The sequence below is a fragment of the Corvus brachyrhynchos genome, unplaced genomic scaffold (assembly GCF_000691975.1).
Source record: "Corvus brachyrhynchos isolate BGI_N302 unplaced genomic scaffold, ASM69197v1 scaffold63, whole genome shotgun sequence".
Classification (NCBI taxonomy): Eukaryota; Metazoa; Chordata; class Aves; order Passeriformes; family Corvidae; genus Corvus; species Corvus brachyrhynchos.
The window spans coordinates 1,131,344-1,146,636 of NW_008237227.1; the positions used below are offsets into that span (position 1 = coordinate 1,131,344).

At 54.8% G+C, this 15,293-nt stretch overlaps 1 protein-coding gene across 1 annotated transcript in view; it reads left to right on the forward strand.

Moving 5' to 3' along the window:
- The first annotated feature begins 4,838 nt into the window (after positions 1-4,838).
- The window catches only part of KY (kyphoscoliosis peptidase), an 18,736-nt gene continuing 8,281 nt past the window's right edge, over positions 4,839-15,293 (forward strand). Inside the window, exons 1-8 of the mRNA XM_008630021.2 lie at positions 4,839-4,965; positions 5,951-6,013; positions 8,163-8,225; positions 9,815-9,889; positions 9,995-10,027; positions 10,589-10,639; positions 12,332-12,414; positions 12,773-12,881. Of these exons, the coding sequence (XP_008628243.1) occupies positions 4,842-4,965; positions 5,951-6,013; positions 8,163-8,225; positions 9,815-9,889; positions 9,995-10,027; positions 10,589-10,639; positions 12,332-12,414; positions 12,773-12,881 (601 nt within the window). The 5' untranslated portion in view covers positions 4,839-4,841. The remainder of the gene's footprint in view (positions 4,966-5,950; positions 6,014-8,162; positions 8,226-9,814; positions 9,890-9,994; positions 10,028-10,588; positions 10,640-12,331; positions 12,415-12,772; positions 12,882-15,293) is intronic.

The following is a 15,293-nucleotide window of genomic DNA, read 5'->3' on the forward strand; positions in this document are numbered from 1 at the left end:
AGGGAAGGAAGGAGGAGCTCCCTGCCAGCGCCACCCGGGGTGCCCCAGGACGCACGGCCACTCCTGCAGGTCTCTGCGCCGGGACCTCCGCTTGGTTTTTTTTCTTAAGGAACCGTAGCAAAACATCTGCTGACTCCCCAGCTGCTGAGAGCTTGTTCTTGGAGGAACAAAGAGCAGCAATGGTCACAGCACTGTCTTTTGTCACTGGAAAAAGGGAGAGTAGAACACACCAGCAGAAGTATTTGCGGCTCTCTCTCGGAACGCAGAGATGTGACACACCCACCCCGAGCCACATCCCGCTCCTCACACGGCTGCTCCCACACCTTTGTGCAGGCAGGGTGTCCCCACGCTCCTCAGGGAAGGACTGCTGGGCTGTGTTATGAGCCGGGGAGCAGCCAGGCTTGCCTTTCATCCCCTGCAATCCTACTCGGGGTGAAGGACCTCCTTCCAGAGCTCCCACCTGCGGACAGGTATTTCCCCGCGGGAGGCAGAATTCGCCTCCACAGCATCACTCCCGCTGTGCCTCCAGGGGTCACAGCACTGGCTCTGTTCTGAAGCAGCCCTCATTGTCTCCTTGACATCTAAACATGTCCTTGACCTCTCTGGCAGGGCTGCCCCTGCCATCAGTTAGCTTGTGTGGATACCAGGAAACTGAATACATGGGCTTATAGTTCAGTGGAAAGTTCTGCTGCCGTCTTAAATCATAAAGCACAGCTGCTGACACAGCAGAACTGCAGAATGAGGCATCTGAGCAGCCCGGGCTTGGAAAACGCCGGCAGGAGAATAAGGGCAGCTCTGTTGCAGGGAGGGAGAAAGGACAGGAGGCCAAGAGAGCAGATTAAAGCTCACCAGAGTGCAGCTGCAATGTGTTATCCACCACGGGTGTGCCCCAGCCCTCCACAGCTCATCTGCAGTTGGGAGAGGAAACGGGAGCTGAGATTCAATGTCTGCAAATGCAAAGCAACGGCTGGGAAAAAACAAAACAACCCCCAGACTTCAAATATATCTGCAAACGCACACACGATAATGAGCTCTGAATGAGACATCCTGAGGAGGAGAGGGATCTTGGGAGTCTGGGTGGAGAGTGCAGTGAAAGCACCGAGCTCCTGGATGGTGAACAAGGCCAGCCTAGGGCTGGGATGGCTTGGGCAGGAAGGGCATGGAGAACAGGACAGGAGCCACTGGCACAGCTGCACGGGGAGCATGGCTGGCCTCGGTCTCCCCTCTCCAAAGGGACACAGCAGAGCTTACGGTGCTCAGAGGAGGAGGAGCAGCAGCAGGGAACAGCTCCTGCAGGAAGGCTCCACAGCTCGGAGGTGATGCTGGAGCTGCTTCGTGGACAGCACAGCTGGCACAAACAGGGACACTCTGTTGTGACACAAGGAGCACCGAATGAAAGGCAAAAGTTTCAAAGCAATGAGCATCAGCCATCGACCAAAGGGGTCATCAGGATGTGTTAGCTCCAAATGATGTTAAGGGGTTCGGCTTTAGATGACTTTGGTGTTGCCTCTAATGGGGCTACAGGCCCAAGCTTTCTCTTCAGACAGTGGAGAAGACCCTGGAACACCAGGGTGCAACACGTGCCCCAGGGTGGACAGCCTGAGCAGGTCACCACACCAAGGAGAAGGGCAGCCCTAGCACTTTTTCCAATGCAGGCATCTACAACAGCCTTGAAAAAACCTTTGGACACCCTCAGCCGTGGCCCTGGCAGGACCAAGATACTCAGCAGCCTCCCTTCCACAAGCAGAGGTGGAGTATCTTCCTGACACACCTTCTACCAGAGCCTTACAGACCTTTGTGAAGGCAAAACACCTGCACAAGAGTCAAAACCCTTTCCTGGGAACGCAGCCTGCAATTTCCCTTTCCACCCAATGGGATTCAAATAACCTAATTCTTGCTCTACATTCGTACACTCCCTCTCCCGCCCAGATCCCCCCCGGAGAAACGCCAGCCATGTGGTAAATACTTGTAATCGTGGCACTCTGATAGCAGCTCTTGCTCTCTGGCCATTAATTCTTCTCCCTGGGACCTCAGTGAACATTTGAAATCCTGCAGCAAATCCAACGAGCTGCCTTTACATGAAAATCAACACAGCATTAGAAGGCTTTCTTCCTTTGCCACCTCAAAATGCAAATTTTTTTAGCTTCACAAATATCCTGGCCCACGGGCAGGTTGCTGGTCATGTCCTTATCTCAGGCCAGTGGGGAGGTTACCTTTTTCCATGGAAAACTCACGGAGCAGGAGGGCTCACTGCTGCATGGGAGGCAGCAGCACCCACCTCAGGCACAGCCTGTGCCTTCCTCATGGCACACGCTGCAAATCACCACGAGAAATCTTCCCTTTCCCCTCTTCAGGAAGAAATACAGCATAAAACAGAAGAAAGGAAAATGCAAAAGAGCCTTTCAAGCCCAGCCACCTTCTCCCTGAAGACTGGCATTTCTAGGGAAGCAGGAGCTCCCTGTAGGTGCTTTCAGTGTGCTGGAAACACCTTGTGGCAGGACACGGGTGAGGCTGGCGCAGGAGGGGAGCGGGGGGTGCTCAGCCCCCGGGCACCCAGGGCAGGAGCAGCCGCCTCACCACTGAGAGAGAGAAAAGGAGGCTCTAGTGATTGTTAGAGCCCAGCAGGAAGGGCAGTGCCAGCAGCTCCCGAGGCAGCAACCTCCACCTGCTCAGCTGCAGAGGCTCCAGCTCAGAGCTGCTGGGGAAGAAACATCTCAGCTCAACATCAACTGGTGTCACCAGAGTGTCCACACCGAGCTCAGCTCAGGTCCGCAGCATGGCCTGGGCTGCACCACTGGAACTGGCTCTTACCAACGTCCCCAGATGCGAGCCAGCACATCGCCTCTTTGGAGCTGGAGAGGAACGAGGACAAGAGCAGACCTGGAGGAGCAGCGAGGCCAGGACACGCAGGGAAATCCCTGTGGATGGGAGGCAGGAGCAGAGTGGGGAGGGTTGGAGCAGACTTTGGTGCAGGACCCAGGTGACACCAGGCTTAGGATTCAGCTGTGCCAATGAATAGCTCAGGAGAGCAGAGTGTTCCACCCGGGGTGTGAGGGAAAAGGGACAGCAGGGACAAGGGCTGCACCCCAGGCGAGTGGCCAGGGAGGAAAGGGTGCTCCGGACCGGGCAGGAGCCGCGGGGCTCGGTGACAGGTGACAGGGGGGTGCTAAAGGCCAACAGGCAGATGGTGAAACTGTGATTAGAAAGTCACTCCAGCCATAAATCTCGTGGACCTGAAATGGAGATGGGCAAGCCCCAGATGGCTTGGAAAGTCTGCTTGGCGGAGCCCAGCATGGCTCAGCGTGCATCTGGCCCTCCTTCTTCCTCCTCCTCACCAGGTTTAACCACCTCCAGCCAGCTCCTCACAGCCCTGTCCTCCTCACAGGGACCCCTGTAACAAAAATTCCTCTAATGCATGAACCAAAGAGCAAAACCTGGACCCCAACAACATTGTCATCCATCCTGGCACGGGACTCTCGCCGCGTTACTGGGGGTTACAGGCACATCCCGTCCCTGGTGCTCCCCTCTTGGCAGGGATGCTGTGGCACCATCCAGCGGGGCACGGGGGGCTCAGGACTGTGCCATGGTGCACCAGCAGAGCTGGATGGATGCAGGTACCCTGTGGCCACACACGCTATTTCTGGATGTGCTGAGGAGCTGCTTAGGGCTGGATTTGGAGGCGAGCACGGGGGCGTATCAGCTGTCCGTGCTCTGGAAGGGGCTCAGGAACAGAAAAGGGGCAGGAGATTGGGAGGGGACGGGATTTATACAGAGATTCACGGGAAAACCCGTGTCTCCAAACACAGTAACCTAACACCAGGTAGTAGTACCAGCCCTTGCCCGTGGATCCAGGACAACAAATTTCCCCACCTGCAGGCAGAAGAGCCCAGTGCTCTCACACTCCTGCCTGAAAAGCACCAGCAACACCCACAAGAAGGCACCCTGCCCATGCCACGCTCCCGAACCCCCTCTCTGCCAGCGGGTGCCTCCCACAACCTTTCCCAAGGCTGTCGGAGAGCCCTTCAGCCCACAGGTGCTGTCGCTCCCCCGGGACCCCCGGCCAAGGCGGGGGCTGGCAGCACGGCCGGGACAGGGGCCAGTGGTAAAATTAGAACGCGTGTCCCTGCCAGCCCCTTCTGCGAGCTGCAGGGACCAGCTGAGCCCGTCTAACCCGCACTGTAACCCTTCATGTCCCCCGTTTTGTGGGCTGGGACAGTTACTAGAAAGCCAGGGATTTGCAGGGCTTTCCTTTTTGATCAGCCGTCTCCAGCTACCCCAGGGAGCCGGGCTCGCGGGCTGATGGGGCAGAGAGGTGGGGTTTTTGGATCCTTTGGGACAGTCGGGATTGCAGCCTGCAGTTCCCTCCTCTGCTGTCCCTTTCCAGGCCAGGCAGTCCTGCAGAGACCCATCCTCCCGCTTCGAAGGTTCGTGTCTCCTTTCCAGCCGCTTCTCCCCATCGCTGCCCTCCTCCTGCAGCAGTTTTGTTATTATTTACGCTCCTAAGCATCCTTTGAGTTCTGCCGGGGGACAGGATCCAAAGAGAAAGCCTTTTAAGGATTTGTGCCAGCTCCGGGAAGCGAATCCCCCCCAGCGAACAGTGGTGCTGGGGGATTTGAGTGTAGACAAGTGCTTAAAGCTGAAAAGGGCAGAGAGAGGGGAGGGAGCCGGGGGCACGCTCTGAAACCAAACCCCCCGCCCGAAACGCAGCTCCTTCCTCTGCTTTAGGAAACGGATCCCTCCTGCGGTTTCCTTTCAAAGGTGACTTGTAACCTCTTCATTAGGGTCGGCTTTGGCAGAGCCCTGATGGGGCAGCTGGCAGGGCCGGGGCTGCGCTGGGCGGGATGGACTTTACGACAGATCCCAGTGCAGTCACCATCAATGTGTTGCTTATCGTGCGCCCCGAGGAGGCAGCGAGCAAGGAGAAGGGGCAGCGAGAGGGGCAGACGGAAGGCGGCCTGGGCGCAGGTCACACCGCGCCTGCATCGGGCGAGGGAGGGCAGGGCTGCAGCTGCACGCGGAGAAGAGAAGCAGCGGCTTTGGAGCAGGGTTTGGGCTTCCCCTCCTCTTTCTCCTCTTTGCACACATGCTGCCGAACTCCAAAACGCCAACTTTTTGTGTAGAAGCGCAGCGTGTCTCCGCTGGTGCAGCAGAGCCTTGCGGCAGCCCCGCTCCGAGCTGCGCCCTGCCCAGCTGCAGTGCGGGCAGCCCCGGGTGCAGGGGCTGGGACCCACGGGGACCCTCCTGCCAGGGCTGTGTTTGCGCCGTCTGTGTCCTGCCCCGGCCCGAGCTGCCCGCACGGGCTCTCTGGGCTGTGCGAGGGGAGCAGGGAGAGGGCTCGGCAGCTTCACCCCACAGCAGCACCCACTGCCCCGGAGTACAGGAGCAGAACTGTTTTGTTTGCAGCGTGCCCAGGCTTTGTCTCCGAGGATCACTGTCCTGAGCCATTTATAGCTACAGTTTGGGACAGTGTCCCTGGCCCAGCTCCCTATCCTGCAGAGGGTCTTCCAAAAAGCTACCGCTGTGCTTTGCAACTGCAAGGGGAGCTTCCCTGCAGAAGTAACAGGAGGAGAATGAGAATTCCTGCTCTAAAGCCTGGGAGAGAAGCTGAATTTTCAGACAACCAGTCCCAGGCTAACAACTACAGGCAGAGCTATCACAAAGTTGTGCCCATGCTCCACCAAGCACGGCATCCAGCACCTGCTCAAATAAGAGCAAATCCTAACAAGTGGCTTAGACCTGGACCACTGCACCTCCTGCCCCTTGGTATTTCGTACTTCAGCAACAAGAACTGCAGCCAAGGCTGCAGATGAGACAGAAGGTGGATCCTGATGACACCTGGCTTCAGCTGGGAGAGTGTGTTGCATGCAAGGGTTTGGGGTGCTTGGCCTTCAGGCAGTGCCAGCACTTCAGTCCAGGAGGGCCCTGCCAATGTCCTGTTTGTACCTTACAGGTTCGGAGGGTGATGGCAACGGGAACAGCAGATCACAGCCACCCCGGGGCACAGAGCTGAACGGTATGTCACCCTCTCCCCTGTGAGAAACCAACCCCAGCACACAGCCCAGAGCTCCAAGCTGTGCCTCTCGAGCATAAATGTGCTTCATCACACAACTCATCCCTTTCCAGCACTTTCAGGGGCTCCAGAGGAGGCACACGGAGGGCCCTGGGAAGCATCCCCTCCCTCTGTGCTCTCCGTGCCCCGTGGGGCAGCATGCACAGGGGTGGCACTGCCGAGCCCCTGCACATCCATCTGCAGGGATTCTCCTGCTCGATCGGATTACAGGCGCACGGAGCTCTTACATTTCACAGCCAGCTGATGGCAGGGGAAATTCAGTGCCCCCAATTGCTCAGGTTGCAGCCAGAGCTTCCAGAGACTTCCCCAGCACTCACACAGCTTAAAGTAGGGTCTGGGGGGATGCAAAGAACCTTTTCAACCATCTCTCCACCTCCTTTCTTCATCTCCCCCCTCAGAGACTGAGCAGAAGGTGGGTGGGATTGCTGACCAGGAGTGATATGGCTGCTAGTTCTCAGTGTTCCGCTGCCAATTCCCAGCCTTCTGCCCTAAAATAGCTGAGGAGGAACATCTGAGGAGGTGACCCCAGAACTACGGAGCAGCTCCCAGGGAAGGGACTCAGACCTTCCCACTGCTTTCCTGGCACTCTAAGCCTACCATGGCTTAGCAGATAAAGGCAGGGGCAAAGGTAGAGCAAGACACAGGTAATTGTCAGGTTGTCAGTGGATTTTAGTTACACCAGGGAGGAACTTTGCTTCCACAGGTCAAGCAATAGCAGCGTGCAAAAGCCATGGCTGCTCCCAGCAGGATGCCTGGCAGGAGCCCTGATCCAAGTCCCTCTGTAATCAGTGGTGGCTGGAGGCTGCTCACAGTCTGGGAGCAAATGACATCTCATGCAAGGCACTGCTTTGGGGCTTTTTTTACAAAGCAGACAACAAAAGCCTCCACTCCAGGAAGCAGATAAATATCCTGCATTCTCTCCCTCTGTCATGCTCAAGAGGTTCTGCAACCAGAGCTGCAGAGTCAGCCTCCTCTACGAGTGAGTAAGAAGCTGGTATTGATCATTTCCCACCCTGAATTAATGGCAGGGGTATTTAGCATGCACATGGGAATCCTTCCCTTGCAGCTCTACCTTAGGCACAATTTAAACCCCTGGGAGGGGGGAATTCAGACGCTGGAGGAGCAGGCAGAGCTTTGGCTCCTCTGGCACCACAAGGGTTAATGAATTCCCCTTTCACCAGCCATGTTAGTGTCCTGATGAGGCCTCTGACACCCCTGGTGATGCCACAATATTTTCACACCTACATAATCCCCAGCCCCACTGAGGCAAGGAGGCTGTGGCCCCACTCCACAGGATCCCGTCCTGTGGCCACACGGCACCAACGGACTCGGACCAGCTGTGAGATCCAGGTTCCTCCCTGGCTTCTGGTGGAGGTGGGATGGGGATCCCAGGACGCCTTGAAAAAGAGCAAGAGATCACCCTGGCCAACAGCCACCAGAGCCTGGAGTGAGGGCTCGGTGTCCCCTGGCATTTGCTCCCTGCCCGGGGCAGGGATTTGCGCTGCTGCCACCTGTGAGCACCCTGGGCACGTCGGGTGCTGCCCACACCTCCCTCTGCCCCGAGGACTCCAGGGCCAAGACAGGCAGGGTCTCCCAGGGGAGAAAGCTGAGGATGAGGATGAGCTGCTGACAACCACACCGAAGTTCCCACTTTGCCTCCAAGCCGCCAGCACTGCCCTTCTCTCCTCCCCACCTCTCCGAACACCCCCTGCTAGTTCTCAGTGTTCCGCTGCCAATTCCCAGCCTTCTGCCCTGAAATAGCTGAGGAGGAACAGCTGAGGAGGTGACCCAGAACTACGGAGCAGCTCCCAGGGAAGGGACTCAGACCTTCCCACTGCTTTCCTGGCACTCTAAGCCCCCCGTGGCTTAGCAGAGAAAGGTGCAGGCAGCCCGCCCCGAGCAGCAGCAGGCTGGGCTGGAGCGTCCCTCTGCAGAGGGGTCAGGCACCCCGGCCAGATCTCTGCATCTGAAGAATAGGTTGAGCTTCCTGAGCCGTTCCTTAGCTCGCTGCTGAGCACGGCTGATTTAACCCCGTCCTTGCTGACGGTTCGCTCTCTGCAAGGCACTGAGATGTTTCCCTTCGTGCCCCCAGGCCGGCGCGGCCCCGCGGATCCCTGTGAGCAGGCACCACCCATCACTTCGAGCCCCGACAAAGGTAAGTGGTGACCCAAAAAACAGAGCAGGGCTTCACTGAGCTCCCAACAAGCTTTTTCTCCAATGAAATAACCTCAGAACATCCCCAAAGAGAGAAAATATCCCACCCCGGGACAGCTGCCCCTCAAAGCACTTGCTGGCCAAGGACTTGTCTGGCCACAAAACACAAGGAGAACAATAGCAAGTGCTTCTCTGAGCTTGGAGCAACCTGATCTAGTGGGCAGGGAGTTGGAACAAGAGGATCTTTAAGGTCCCTTCCAACCCAAACCATTCTATGATTCTTTATGAAGGATATCTTGATCAGGAATAGTTAAATAAAAAAATCATCAAAGCACCAGCAGCCATTTCATACCACCAGTTTTTAGAGCAATGATACAGCACGTTGAAAAGTTCGTGTGGAATCACTTTTCTCATTTGTTAAATGCCTTTTAAACTCATCAGCAGAAAGCATTCATCACCAGTAAGTTTGTTTCTTGAAAACAAAGAATTTTAATTTATGGGGGGAAACTTAGAAAGTGAAAGCTGGGGAGAAAACCCACAAAAAAGCAGAGGAAAATAATCCTGAGCAATAAGAAAGGATCCCTGAAAATATAAAAACTTTAAGGAAACCAAACCATTTGCATAAAATCTTCTCTTTGAGAAACAACTTGATTTTACCTTTGAATTAACTGACAAAACACAGCAGCCAGCTCTGTCCTGACACCCTGATACCTGCAATCATCCTAGAACTGGAGTCGAGCTCTAAGATTTAGGTTATTACAGGCTTTACAGTTTTTCTTGCTTTCTGGTTTTGGGGCTTAAAGGACATTGAATCTCTCTGCATAATCACGGGAGAAACTTCACTTTTCTAAAGGTAAATGCTGCAGAAAAACTTATTCTTGGATGAAAATGCAGATTCCCACCTAATTAGCTGGTTCCAAGAGGTGCCTTTCAAGGAAAACCCCAAATGCCATGAGGCTCTTGATGAATGTGTAGGAGGGATCACTGGAAGGCAGCCCCGAGGTGCATTAACATCTTGACCTTCGGTCTCCCGAGTAACCTCTGCCTGACCCGAAACAGAAGCCCAGGAGCATGTGGAGCTCCTCCAGGGAACCTTGGGAGCTGCAAACGCTTCTGAAATACCTGCCCAAAAAAATGCAGTCTCTGTCAAAAAGTTCAGGTAGCTTTTATCAGAGATTCCCTCACTCTTTTTCTGGTATTTCCCTCTCTGAAACTTTAAAGACCAGAGCCCAGGTTTCCAGGGAAGGTTTTTCTGGAGCATCAGGGCATGCCTGGACCACAGCTGGCCCTGCCAGGACAATGCCTCTTACAGGCAGTGGCCTTTGTCAGACATTTTAGTATCACAAGTCTAACCATTTTCATCACTTCAAGCCTTTCTCTGTTTAATTCCAAGAAAAATCAATGAAAGGCATTGATTGTCTGCCTGCTGTAGCTCCATCAAGAGCTCTTTAATATGGTGATAAACCTTGGCTATCACCGGAGCTGCTGCTTTGTCTGAAGCTAAGAGCTGCCTCGGCAGGCACTCCTGCCCCCTCCTCCACATCCTGGTTAGATTCCCCTTTTTAGGGAGTTTATCGCTGTTTCTTGCAGGAACCCAGGTGACAGTGGAGATTCACCACGAGGATACCAGCCCCCAGCTCATCAAGAGACTCTCCTTGGGAAAAGGTACAGCCCCAGCTTTAAACCCCGGCAGGGGCTCAGCCCATCCTCCCTTCCCCTGAGCCGGGGAGCCCGGGCAGGCTCCCACTAACCCTGCCGGGCTTGTTGCAGGTTCCCAGAGGCTGAGAGGACACGACAACAAAGGTGAGGCTCTGCTCTATCACGGCGTGTCTCCGGGCTCTCCCTCCCCTGGGAGGCTGCTGAAGGGCACATGCTGCTGACACTGCCCATGACTGGGGCTTGAGGAGCAAAATCCCTCTGCTCCTGGGCTGTGGGTGTCTCCTCCTCCTCTGGCCCTGGGATAAGGCGGGTGGTGACACTCCAGTGTCCCTCAGCAATCCCCCAGCTGCCGCAGAGCTCCCACTGGGGTTATCACCTAACAGCTCTGGAGCTCAGAGCTCCCTTCTTCCACGCCTGGGGAGGTTTGGCCGTGGTGGGCTGGGGTTTGATGTCCCAACCCTCGGGCTAGAACAGGAGATGCCTGACTGCTGGGGAACGCGGGCTCTGCGGGATGGCAGGGCGCGGATGCGGAGCACACTCCGCAGGATGCTGACATCCGTGTCCAAACGGAAGGGAATGGGCAAAGAAAAGCCTCAGTTCCAGCTTTTTCCACCCCGTCCTGCTCCCCACAAAAATTTATTTCTATTTGTCTTTTCTTCTGCGGGCAACAACCTCCTCCCCACCTCTCTCTTCCTTGCTTTGCAGGTTTCCAGAGGACTGAGGCCCCGCGGCCACCGGGAGCGAAGGACCTGCACGGTAACTCGCCACTAGCACAGGAGGAGCGTTCAGCTTCCCGAGCCCCTCTCATCGGGACGGCAGAGGGCAGCGGCTTTGGGAATGGCACACGCGCCCAAGCCCTTCCCAAGGCTCTGTCCCCAGGGAAGGCAAACAGGCACAAGGCACAGGACTGTCCCAGGCACTGTGGATCCCACTCCTGCACAGAGCCCCTGCAGAAAGAACCTGGCAAAGACAAAACCTGATAACCATGTTAAAAAAAAAAAAAAAAAAGACCATCCCCTTACCAAAAGGGCAAAAAGTCATTTTCAGAGCTGCAGAGAATGGGAACCTTTGAAGGTGTAAATCTGCTTTCTCTCCCTTTAGGTCAGTGTAACAGCTCTTTTCAGGGAAAACACAGACAAACAAACCAGCCTGTTAAGAAACAGGTGCCGTGTGCCTACACGCTGATTTTGGCAGGCAGCACTGGGACGCGGGATGAGGGATACCCCAGACCCCCTCCCTGGGCAGAGGTTTCCAAGAGCAGGGCTCACATTAACAACACACCTTGGCAAGCCAGGAATAGATCTTCTGGCCACCCCCAGAGCGAGCTGGAGCTGGGGCCAGAGCCCATTTTGGGGAGGTGGAGCAGGAGCAGAGGGTGGATACAAGTTTCAGAGGCACTGCTGGCTCCTCAGCCGGGACAGGATGCTCTGGGAGCCTCTCCTGCGACTCCCAGCACCTGCAGAGCAGGCAGAGGGGTGTCCCACTTGCCTAATGAGGGTCAGGAGTGAAGGCAGAAGTGACCAGCTGTGCCCCTACACTGCCCAAGGCAGCCCAGGCAAACAGCAGCTCCACGGCACCGTCCATTCACCTCTCCCAGCACTCAGGAGTCACACAACAGTGTTTTCACTTCAGGTTCTCTTTTAAATCCTTTTAGCCCAGAGAAATAACAATCCTGCAGAGACAGCTAGAGGAATCTCTCAGTCCTGAGCAGCTCTGACAGCACAGGACAGGCAGACGGCTCTCAGTTCTCCTCTCTCCAGCCAGCAGAGCAGGGAGGGCTCAGGTCCAGGGGATATGTCCCTCCATCCCCCATGGCTCACTGACAGGAGGCAGCAGTGTCAGCTCCTTCCAAGACTGCTCAAAAAAAAATCACTTATCTGGTTAATTAGGGCAAGTTATTAACCCTTTGTTCACACCGAGTAGAACCAGGAGCTCAGAGGCTGCAAAGATGCAGAGGGTAGGCACAGCAGGTTCAGTCTGACTGCTCCCAGTGTTCCATTCCTCATGTGCCTGAATTCCTGCAGAATGGTGGTCCTTTACCATGCCAAACTCCTAGAGAAACCCAGCTCTTTAGTGCTGGGGTTTTTTTAAGAAGTCATGTGTTTTCTAAGGCTTGCACAGTACAGATTTTCCCTGATATTTCTGCATTGTTCTCCCGTCCCTCCACACAATATCCCAGGATTTTCCATGCTGTTACGCAGTGCCAAAGTTGCAGGGGCAGCTCGCACTCCAGGATTGCACAAATCCTAGCAGACTAGACAGGATGGCTCCTGCTTTCCATGCAGCTGGCAGGGACCTCTGCGGGTGCCCTCGTGTCCTCTGCTCCCTGAGCACCCGCTGATGGATGTCTCCATGGGCCAGGCAGGAGCTCTGTCCCCTTGTTCCACCATACTGCCAGGAAAAACATCTCCTCCCTTCCCAAAACAATGACAACTCGTTTCTTCCCAGCATATCCATGGGACAAATCCTCTTTGAAATCCATGCCAGTAGATCTGCAGCAATTTGAGAAGCTGGACGCCTACGCGTTAAAAGTAAGTCTTGCTTTTGCCTCTGTCCTCCTCCCAGCTCCCCTGCATGGATGTTCCATGAACCTGGCTCCCAGCACCAACACCAGCTTAGGCTGAGCTATGGGGCAGTGGCAGAATCTCCCAAATAAGTGAAAAACCTTTTCCCTTTAAACATTAGCAAAGAGGTCCCACTCTGGGAACTCTAACCAAAAATACATGGACCTACAGCACTGCAGCTCTATTTCTAAGGGAGCCAGAGGCAGAGCAGTCTCTGGCAGGTGGGGTCTCACTGGCTTCAGAAGAACAAGAGATGGGGAGGACAGGAGATCTACCACAGGGATTTCTTCACCATGACATTGCAGTGCTTCCTCCCCACACACAGGTGAACGTCAAGAACAGCGTGGAGGAACTGGTCAAAGCCCTGCTGAAACAAGCCCGCACCGACCTGGAAAAGGTCCGAGCCATATGGATGTGGATATGCCACCACATAGGTAGGCTGAGGTCTCCAACTGAAGATAAGGCTGCCGCTGTCACCCAGGGCAGCTTACTCTGTATTTGTGAGTTAGTTCCATGTGGGGAGTGGAATGAAGGCTTTCTGGAGGTTTTTATCCAGAAATGCGCCCAGAGTGTTTCCCAGTCCCTCTCCTCACACTGCCAGGCCCCACAAGGTTTGTGTGTACATGATGGTGTAAAAGCTCTGGTGAGGAGATCCCAGCAGAGCTGTCAGGGACAGAGACATCCCCTGACTGTTGAGGAGCATGGACTGACTCCAACCAGGCCTGGCCCAGGTATTGTGGGCAGAAATGGGTTAACAGTGGAAAGAGAATAACCAGTGCTGGGCGAGTCAAAGCCTGGGCTTCAGGACATGCAGTGAAATCAGCACTCTCCATATTTCAGGGCAAGACTAAAGCAGTTTGGGACTGACCTGGCCATGCTAACCCTGTAGCTGCTGATACCAGTGCATGCAAGATGAGGCCAGTGCTGCCCAACCTGCTCTTTTTCTCTCCATCACTTGGCCTGCACTGCAGCAGTGCCCCATCAGGAAGTGTAGGAGGTGAGGGAAAGGACAGCTCTGCCTCTGCCCCCAAGACTTAATGGGAAAGAAACATTTCTGCTCCTGTTATGCAAAATGCCATCATGTTGCATATCCAGCTTCCCCCCATTGGGGTGCTGGGGTGGCAAGAAGCCCCCCTTTGAGGTGCCACACAGGAAAGGCTACAAGTGCTGCCTCCTCCTCCTCTTGCCATCTCCAGGCTGTTGTGTAACTCTGGCCTTGGGACTGAGTAGGAAGGGGCAGGGGAACCTGAGTGGTTGCAGCTCTCAGGAGGGTTGGAAAGGTGCAGCTACAGACAGGAACTGCAGTCACACAGCTGCCAGTGTGGGACATGGAGCTGGGCAAGGCAGCTGGATGGTTCCTGGTGGTACCTGTGTGGCACTGGGACCCTCCCAGAGCAAAGGCACCAGCATCAGACTGTGCTGGAGGGGCTGTATCGGCCTGTGGGGACTCGGCCCAGGGATGGAGATCAAACTTAGAATGGTTTGAGTGGGAAGGGACCTTAAAGATCATCTCATTCCGACCTCCCTGCCACGGGCAGGGACACCTTCCACTAGACCAGGTTGCTTCTGAAGTCTGGATCATCACTTGCTCCCTGTCCACCCCCTCAAAACTGGGCTCTGGGGGTGGTGGGTGGCTCTGAAGGTGACAAGCAGGCCCCTGGTGTTGGGAAGCCTGGCTTTGTGCTCTGGCTCTTGGGTGGAATGGACTTGTCTGGTCACACCTCCAATGGAGTTACACCACCTTGGCCCTGGCTCTCGTTCCTTCCTGTGAGACTGACCCCTATTTACACACATGGAAAAGAAACAGAGTTGGGAATTTTAATCTGCTGGCAAAAATGCAACGAATCTGTCCTGGAATTGCACTGATGACATAAACTCCTTCCTCAGATGGATTTTAAGTGAGAACACTGTTCTCTGGGCATCTTTTCCCACCCCATTCAATTCCTGCCTGTGACGGGCTGCTATCCCCACGCAGCATCAGCACTAAAGGCAATAATTCTTTTAGCTGTCATTTGTGGTACACATAGAAAGCCCCATGGAGCCAGCACCCCCCAAAGTGCCCTGTAGCTTTGCTGGTGGTCAGTGAACAGCCAGGATGGAGCTGCCAGCCTTTCCCAGTGCCTGGAGCCAACGCCGAGGAGGCACTGGCTGAGCCCCTCGGATGAAAGTCAAGCAGTGGCAGCATTTCATCAAAGCACACACACAGCCTGCTGCTGCTTTTCCTCCTCTGCCCCAGCACTGAGGGGAGGGGGAACCAGCTGATGCAGCATTCCTGAGAGCTTTGTCAGAAAAATAGATCTGTATTTGAAGAAAGAGGTTGTGGACAGGGCCAAGGTTGGTGGTATTGAATTAACCTTCCCAGACCAGTTCCACAAGCTCTGTCTGAAGGAGCCCTGCTGTGCTGCTGTTGTGTACTTGTTCCAACAAATCAAGATTTCCTGAGCTTCCAGGTATTGATATGACCAGACTGGACAGGGCTTGGAGCAACCTGGTCTAATGGAAGGTGTCCCTGCCCCTGGCAGGAGATTGGAATGAGATTACCTTTAAGGCCCCTTCCAACCCAAACCATTCTACAATTCCGGGACTCATTGCAACAAACCACTTCAGGTGTTTCCCATCAAGCTGCTTTTCAAGAATTTTTACTATAAATTGCTTGCAAAGAGTGCAAAAATCTCAGCAGTTTCTTTTGAGGTAACACCAATCCGACTCCCTCAGATGCAGCGTGCTCTGGTTTGTACTGGGAACTCTTGAGACTGTAGATCCTCCACTTGAGGACAGCTCCTGAGGACACTCATTTTGTCCAAAAAAAATCAAAGTTTTCCTCCCACTTGGCTTCAACTGCTGAA